The sequence below is a fragment of the Gekko japonicus genome, unplaced genomic scaffold (assembly GCF_001447785.1).
Source record: "Gekko japonicus isolate JY-2015 unplaced genomic scaffold, Gekko_japonicus_V1.1 scaffold2144, whole genome shotgun sequence".
In the NCBI taxonomy this organism is placed as follows: domain Eukaryota; kingdom Metazoa; phylum Chordata; class Lepidosauria; order Squamata; family Gekkonidae; genus Gekko; species Gekko japonicus.
Genome location: NW_015166485.1, coordinates 115,925 through 124,548, shown reverse-complemented (window position 1 = coordinate 124,548; position 8,624 = coordinate 115,925). Strand labels below are relative to the sequence as shown.

The 8,624-nt window shown below is 54.2% G+C and overlaps 1 protein-coding gene across 1 annotated transcript in view; it reads right to left on the bottom strand.

The window, feature by feature from the left end:
- The window catches only part of PRR14 (proline rich 14), a 14,971-nt gene that overhangs the window by 6,185 nt on the left and 162 nt on the right, over positions 1-8,624 (bottom strand). The window contains exons 2-10 of the mRNA XM_015412141.1: positions 6,003-6,204; positions 5,642-5,912; positions 4,640-4,770; positions 4,279-4,540; positions 4,131-4,180; positions 3,776-3,867; positions 2,561-3,296; positions 922-1,036; positions 707-813 (exon numbers count right to left, since the gene is read on the bottom strand). Of these exons, the coding sequence (XP_015267627.1) occupies positions 707-813; positions 922-1,036; positions 2,561-3,296; positions 3,776-3,867; positions 4,131-4,180; positions 4,279-4,540; positions 4,640-4,770; positions 5,642-5,912; positions 6,003-6,100 (1,862 nt within the window). The 5' untranslated portion in view covers positions 6,101-6,204. The remainder of the gene's footprint in view (positions 1-706; positions 814-921; positions 1,037-2,560; positions 3,297-3,775; positions 3,868-4,130; positions 4,181-4,278; positions 4,541-4,639; positions 4,771-5,641; positions 5,913-6,002; positions 6,205-8,624) is intronic.

Sequence of the window (8,624 nt, the reverse complement as noted above, 5' to 3'; positions counted from 1 at the left end):
TGTGACGCTACGCATCACTCTGGCAACGGGGCTGTTTGGAGTCCCGTTGCCAGAGCGACGCATAGCGTCACATCCTGGCGACGGTGGGTGCAACACGTGTCGCCGTCCCCGCGGCAGGGAACCTGCCAAGACACGCAGATTCCCCGCCAGCACTTGGTAAGCCTAGGTTGGTGGGTGGAGCAAGCAGGGGTGGAGCCCCTGGTCAGTAATAAAATGAGGGATCCCAACTTCATCCATGTTTAATTGAAACCCAGATGATCAGCTTTAAAACTAGTGGGCAGCCATTGTTTTTGCCTCCACTCCCCTCTTGCATATAACCCCTGCGTCCCCCCCCCACTATATACACATCTGCCCCAAGCCTATGAACTACCAGACCAGGCCCGTAGCCAAGATGTTTAAATTCGGGGCCTTTAAATAAGTTAGGGGGAACACCGCACAGACACACACACACCCCCAAGGGAGCACTACAAATAAAATAAAAAATTGGAAGCCGGGGGGCCTGGGCCGGATGGGACGTCGGGGGGCGGGCCCCAAGATGCCCCACTGTAGCTATGGGCCTGTACCAGACCCCCTCTCTTCTCCCAGCACTGCAGAGCACAGTTCCTCCCGGGCCTTGTCCTTTCGTCTCAAACCCCCACCCCTTCGTCCATGAGCAGTAAACCCTTGCCCATTCCATTCTAACCCTCTCGTCGACATTCATTCTCACCTGACAGGCCGGGGAAGCCCCATGGGGGTGAGGTTTGCTTGCTGCCTGACAGGCGTCCTGCGGATCCTTATGCAGGAAACCTTCCCTACTGTGTTCTCTTGGGAACTCTGGAGAGAGAAGGGAACGACAAGGGCACGATCATGCAAAATAACAACATCCCTCTCAAACACAGCCCTCTTCTACAACCACCGGAGCACCGACTGACTGTGACTGACCTTCATCTCGGACTCCGAAAGCATCATCTGCTCTGATGTGAGCACCTCCGAGTCAGCCGCATTCAGGCCGGCACCGGGTACTCTCTGTCCACCACCAGGAGGAGGGGAGAGGTCCCTAGAAGGGCACAGGAGGAAACGGGACAAGTAGAGAAGCAGCTCCCCCTTGCCATTCTGGGGTGTGGGGCGGGGGACAGACAGACAAGACTAACTGGTGGAACAGGGGCACAGCACCGGTGGCACAAAGAGCTGTAGGAAGCAGGAGAACTGACGCCTTCACTCCCGTCAAGGAACATGAGGCCCACCTCAACCCCACTACGCTCCAGCACTGATCAATCTCTGCACAGAAGGTCAGGAGCTGTGTGTGTCACTCAGTCAGACTGCCGGTCCTCCTAGCCCAGAGACCCTGCCCAGGTCTCAGGGAAAGGGTTTTTTTCCCAGCCCTGTTCTTGGTCCTGTAAAGCAGCAGCAGGGACACAGTAGGGGAGCTTTGGGGACGTTTTATTCTGCTGAAGGGGGCTTCTCAGTTCGTATACATGTTCCTTGTAGAGTGTCTGACTAGGATCTGGAAGACGCTGGGTTCAAATCCCCACTCTGTCGTGAACCTTGCTAGGTGACTCGTTCTTTCCACCTAGCCTACCTAGCAGAGATGTTGTGGGAATAAAACAGGGAGGGGGAGGGAATCATGTATGCCACCCTGATATACTTGGGAGGAAAGGCAGGATAAATATCGGCTAGATGCTTAGATGCCAGCTTGGTGTAGTGGTTAAGTGTGGACTCTAATCTGGAAGAACTGGGCTTGATTTCCCCACTCCTCCACATGCAGCTGCTAGTGTGACCTTGGGTCAGTCACAAGTGTTCTCCCAAGAGCAGTCCTCGAAAGAGCTCTCTCAGCCCCACCTCACCCACAGGGCGTCCCTTGTGGGGAGAGGAAGGAGACTGTAAGCCGCTCTGAGTCTCCGAGTACAGGGCAGGGTAGAAGTCCAATCTCCTTCTTCTGATGTCCAATCAAGAATTAATTTTTTTGAAAAGCATAAGCTTTTTCTAGGATCTGGAAGACGCTGGGTTCAAATTGCTAGGTGACTCGTTCCTTCCACCTAGCCTACCTAGCAGAGATGTTGTGGGAATAAAACAGGGAGGGGGAGGGAATCATGTATGCCACCCTGATATACTTGGGAGGAAAGGCAGGATAAATATCGGCTAGATGCTTAGATGCCAGCTTGGTGTAGTGGTTAAGTGTGGACTCTAACCTGGAAGAACCGGGCTTGATTTCCCCACTCCTCCACATGCAGCTGCTAGTGTGACCTTGGGTCAGTCACAAGTGTTCTCCCAAGAGCAGTCCTCGAAAGAGCTCTCTCAGCCCCACCTCACCCACAGGGTGTCCCTTGTGGGGAGAGGAAGGAGACTGTAAGCCGCTCTGAGTCTCCGAGTAAAGGGCAGGGTAGAAGTCCAATCTCTTCTTCTGATATTAATTTTTTTGAAAAGCATAAGCTTTTATCAGAGAGGAACAGATGCTTGCTTGAGGGCTTGCCCGTACCATGCTTGGGTGACTTGCCTCGGGTTTCGAAAGGCAGGGCTCTACAAGACTCCCAAGGAGCAGCAAACGAGCGGCAAGGGCAGGGGATGAGGAGAAAGGTTTTACCTGGAGCGACCTGGGCTGGAGTCAAGGCAGCAGGAAGGCACAGGGGAGGAGTAGGAGGAACCATCACAGTGGGGAGTGTGCACAGAAGGACCAATCAGGAGGCGCCCAGGCGGTGTACTGAAGGGGTACACCTCCTTGCGTAGGCAGGGCAGGGTGGGACAGCCCAGCTCTCGGGATACCTCCAAGCTGCACACGGTGTGCCGGCGCTGTCGCAGCTGCGCGGAGAGGGAAGGAGACGTGGGGGAGGCTTGCCAAGAATGGGCCCCCGGGAAATCGGGGCAGGAGTAGCTGCGTCCAAGGCGGTGCTGGGGGGCCGGATCTCCTTCGTTCAGGCGCCACTGGCGGATCGGCGGCCGCCCGCTCACCACCGGGCTGCCTGCCTCCTCCTCCTCCTCCTCTTCTCCGTGGTGGCAAGTCCTCTTCCGGGAACGTGGCTCTGAAATTGCAATTTTGACTTCAATGTTGACTCCTCGGCGCGGAGTTCCTGGCTGCGCAGCCACCCGGTCCTCCGTCTCTTGTGGACACGGTGGCAAGGAGGGTGTCCCCTCAGTGGGCGGAAGGGAGGGCTTGGACGGACTAAGGAAGATGTCGGCAAAAGCCTCCAGCTTGGACCGCATGCTCTGGAAGACGGGGACCAGGCCCCAGTGCCGTAAACGGGGGGCCACAGTTGGACGTAAGAGAGCGGAGACTGAAGGTGGCCAGGAGGAGAGAGGTTCAGCCGTTTCGGGAGCGGCATCTGAAGGGAGGAAGAGCAGAAAAGAACAGGAAAGCACAAGAGCAGACGGCCACTCACTAACAAAGTTATTGTTCCTCTTAATCCTCATGGCTCGGTTCACCTTTCCCCCTTGCCCGCACACAGTTGCTTGACACACATATCCCGTAACACCCTCTTGGCAGACTTCATACCTCTTGGCAGAGCTGTGCATGATCAACCGCCCTCCCCTACCACATGCACAGATGCAAAGTGAACCACCCCCCCCCCCCAGACGACACTTTCGGCATGAGGTACACGAAAGTGGCCGACACACATTTTGATCGTGAGAGTCAGATTTGTTTGTTTTTTAATGAGGCTACAAATTTCCATAGCACATACGTATAAGCCCAGGAAACCGACAGGAACAGAAACAGTCCACGACACTGTCCTGGCCCAGAATTCCCCTTACACAGAAGAAGAGACCGACAGTGCACAGAGCCAAATCCAGGAGCCCTTCCTACCTGTTCGATGATGCTTCTCGTGTTTATCAGAACGGGCGGGCTTTTCCACGTCGAGAGCAGGCGTTGGGTGAGGCAGAGTCACCTGATGGCTGCTGCACAAGAGCAAAAAAACAAGGAAAATGATGGGCAGCCTCCTTCGGCCCTCCAGAAACCAAGGTGCTCTAGGGAGACCAGGGAGCCAGAGAGACCGCCCCTTCGCACCACAAGGGAGCACAGGAGGGTGACACGAGGCATCGATGCAAAAAAGCCCTGGAAGCCGGTGAGTTTTCTTCCTTTATCAATCGGCACCACCCTGTCGGGGAAAGGCGGCACAGCCAGTTCCGAGCCTCGGTTTGTTTTGTGGAGAAGCACTCACCTACAGGGGGACAGTGAGGTCTCCAGTGGCTCCTTGCCAGCACCGTCATCCTGCCAGCAAGAAGAGACGTCTGAACCGAAACTTGGGCCAGGACGCTGCCCTCCCGCTCCCTCGGCACGTTCCCCCCCCCCCTGCCCTCCCAACTCACTCTCGCTTGGCTCGAGGAACAGTCTTCCAGGCTGATGGCCAGGATCTGCCGACGGGCCTTCTCCAGGGCGGACGCTTTCCCCCCCTCGCTGCCGTTGGCCAGGGGTGCCACCTTCTGCAGACGCTGCCTTTTGGCTTGCAGGCGCTCTGACTCGTGACCTTGAGAGGGGGGCAGCCTCTGGGGCCACGGCTTCTGGCAAGCATGGGCCAGCCTCCCCTGAGGCTCCTGGCAGGAAGTGGAAGGCCCCTTAGGCGGAGACGATCTGGGGAGAGGGGGAGAGAGAAAGGAGCAGAAGACCGAGGGCTTCAAGTTGGGCACCCAAGCCCAGGACCTCTCTCTGGTCAAACAAGTCCTTGCTCACCTGGAGACGGTGCTACTTTGACCCTTCGCCTGCCAGGAGGATCCGGCTTCATTCATATTGGTTGAATGGAGAGGATTCGCACAGAGGGACGCAAGTGATCCTTGCAGAGGTGAGCACCCTTCCAGAGCTTCCTGGGGAAAGCGAGACATCCCCCAACAGCTCATGGACAGGGAAGATCAGGGGTCTGCTCTCCTCCCCTTCCTCCATCCCAAGAGCTGACTTGGGGGGACGCAAGCAGTACACAATCCAAGCAGCTTGAGACAATAGACCACAGGGCCCTATTCTCCTAACTGGGTAGCACACAGCATCACGAGAGCGACATGACCTTATGGGCCAGCTCGAGATCCTGTGCCTTCACTCCTGTATTAACTCTTGAGAAGTGGGCAGGGAGTTCCTGTTCACTCGTAGCCACAGCTGAACTGGCAGTTAAGGAGAATTTTCTGAGACAGCCTAACACAGTGGTGGCGAACCTATGGCACGGGTGCCAGAGGTGGCACTCAGAGCCCTCTCTGTGGGCACGCATGCCATCGCCCCAGCCAGGCCCAGACCATCATTCAAGTGTCGAATTCTCTGCCAAATAATTTTAAGTAAATGAAAGCATTTGGGATTGCTTTCCTTACTTTGTTTGGATCCTCTTAAGTTAATGTATGAGTTGTTTTTTCTCAAGTAAAACCTCAGTATTCAGGTTAAATTGCCGTGTTGGCGCTTTGCGATAAATAAGTGGGTTTTGGGTCGCCGTTTGGGCACTCGGTCTCTTAAAAGGTTTGCCATCACTGGCCTAACAAATGTATGAAGTGCGCAAATGAAGGTGCAAACCCCAGAAGGTTTTGTCTTGGTGGCTCTGGACACATGGGACAGGGCGGGATTTCTAATGGAGAGGCAACCGGGTGCCATGGAGGAGGGAGCTATGAAACCACGTCCGTGGTCCTTATTCGGTTGGGGCCCCATTTCATCAAGGTCCTCCCCCATATCCCAGCCACTGCTCTACAACATCCCACTCACAGGCACTTGAGTTGTGGAAAAGTCCTCCAGATCCACAGCCAGCACTTTCCGCTGCTCCTTCTCCATAGGGGATGCGACACGCCACAGGGTCTCCCCCACTCTGTCACACGCTTCCCCTTTGCTCTCCACCACTGGGCTCGGAGGTCCCTGCTGCAGCCGTTGTCTCTTGCTGGGTGACCTGTCTGCATCCTCACACTGGACGGGAGGCACTCTGCCTTGCTCAAGGGGTTTCCAGCAGACGGTGGGGGGCTCTTGCTCCTCAGGGGAAGGCCTGAAAATGTGAAGTGATGCGAGAAGTCTCAAGGCGGCAATACAGCTGCTCCCTCACTTGAATTTCTAGGGAGACCAACTCTTCTCTCACCTGTATACCATGATTCTTCGTCGCCTAACCTGCTTTTGACAGGCAGGCACCGGCTGGGGGTCTTCCTCTGAAGCTTCTGCGGAAAGGGGGCACTCCATGGCTGGTTGCAGGAAGCAGAGATCTCCTCCCCCAATCCCCTGGGATCAGGAGTTTGGAGGCCGGCCCAGGAGGGCCCACCACGTCCTCATCTCTCACCTCTCCGCTTCAGGGGGAGAAAGAAAAGAAGAAACCAGACTTGTCACTACCTCCTTACAGACCACTGATGCAGCTCTACCTCATCCATGCAAAATTCTCTTTCGTTTCACATTTATCTAGAATATATATCCAGCCACCAGCTCTGTTCTTGTAATTCATAATACAGACTGCCATCATAGTTCTGTCTTTTATAAACTGGAGGGGGGGGGGAATCACATTTACCACCAAGCTAGGAAAAGGTATGTTAGGTATGTTAATGGTATCCGGTTCTTGTGAGGTGCGCCCTTTTCAGTGCCTTAACATCACATTTGAAGGCCTGGCTGGCTCACAAACACATCTCTTCCCCATAGCACTAAACACACACAAGTCTTCAGAGGGAAAAGAAGGTACAGGGGCATGAGGGGGATTAATTATGCCTCCCCTTAGAGAAGATAATTATAAACCATTAACTGCCATGCAAACAGCACGTTAGTGACAACAGAAAATCCAGACACTCCCCACAGGGTCCCTCTAGGGTAACCAAACTGGAAGCTCACAAGGCAAAGGGGAAGTGGAGCAGTGGTCACTGCGGGTGTGGAGGAGGAGGTGTTTGTGAATTTCCTGCCTTGTGCAGGGGGTTGGACTAGATGACCCTGGAGGTCCCTTCCAGCTCTATGATTCTAAGTTTCCCAGCACAGAGGTGATTGCATTAAGCAGAGTGAAAAGCACAAAGCAAGATTCAGGTGGGTAGCGTTGTTGGTCTGAAGCAGCAGAACAAAGTTTTGAGTCCAGTGGCACCTTTATAAGCACAAAGCTAATTGGGCATCTGCCAAAGACAGATGAGCACCAATGAATTACAGGAGCAAATCGGAAGATACAAAAGCCACCGGAGGTACACACCAGGGCAGCACAGAAGAAAACAGGTTACCGAGGCTTCTTTGAAAAGGGCCAAAAAGAAACACAGGCTCGGGACGGGCCAACTTGAGCCCTCGCATGACAGAAGCATTGTCCAAAATGTCTGCTTTCATTACCCTTTTTATTCTATTGGGGTAAGCGGACTAGAAGTCAAACATGATGATCGGAGACAGGTAAGGGCATTGCAGGGATGCTGCTTCTTCCTACCACATGAGAGACGCCAAGGCACCCAAAATTAGCCAGGCAGACCTATCAGGCTCCATGCCAAGACGTGGTCCGGTAGGCACCCAGGCAGAGGCAGCCACTGACCCCAGTGGCAAGATGAGGCAGTCACAAGCCACAATGAGTCTACAGCGAATTAAACTAATTAGTCACTTGTTTCTGTAAACAACCCTTTACAGACTACACCTAATAATATCTCCTCTGAAGTAAAGCAAAGCAAAAGTCCAGTGGCACCTTAAAGCCTAACAACATTGATTCCAGCCCGAGCTTCCGCAGTAAGCCTCTCCCGTTTCAATGAAAGATGCTCCTCGGTAAAGACCAGTAGGATAGCGGCCTCTCTTCCACCCAAACACCACCTTCCTCAAAACCTCACTCTCCAGCTTGGAACATCATTCTCTCTCTGCTCCACACATTTGTTCTTTCAGTAGGAACAAGGTGGTAGGTGCTGTACAGAACAGTGGTCCGACACAGGCCCCCGGTCCAAGGAAGGTTAAAAAGCAAATGGTCCAAGGGCAGAGAAGATTACAGCTCACCCTCCCGTCCTTCTCTACCCAACTACGCTTCATAGGATTAGGATCACTCTCCTCCATACGAAGAACAACGCTTCATGGGATAGGATCACTCTCCTTCACACTAAACACGCACCTTTCCTGTGCTGTATCCTACCCAGCGGAACAGGGACGGTGTACGAGGGAACCGACCCACACAGGGAAAGACGGATTTGGGGCACTCGGGAGACATCCCGCCGCTTTGTCCCACCTTAGGTAAAGGTAAAGGTTCCCTTGCTCGAAAGCCAGTCGAATCCGACTCTAGGGTTGCGGTGCTCATCTCAGTTTCAAAGCCGAAGAGCCAGCGCTGTCCGAAGACGTTTCCGTGGTCATGTGGCCGGCATGACGAAACACCAAGGCGCACGGAACGCTGTTCCCTTCCCACCGAAGTGGTACCTATTTATCTACTTGCAATTTCTTGCTTTCGAACTGCTAGGTTGGCAGGAGCTGGAACTAGAGGCGGGAGGTCACTCCGTCATGCGGCACACTCGGGTCTCGAACGGCTGAACTACCGACCTTCCACAGCCTGCAGTTCAGCGTCTTAACCACTTGAGCCACCGCAGCTCCTGTCCCACCTTACTTCCCCAGATAATACAGACCCACTTACACACTTGGCGCCTCTTAGATAGCGACTCAAATACCTTTACTCTAAAACCGTCTGCCGGAGTCTCTCTTTCGCACGCTCTCCAATCCCGGGGAATTCTCCCCAGTGCTCCTAAAGTATCTTTCCACTGCCCCCCCTCCATTCTACCAGCTTCTGCGT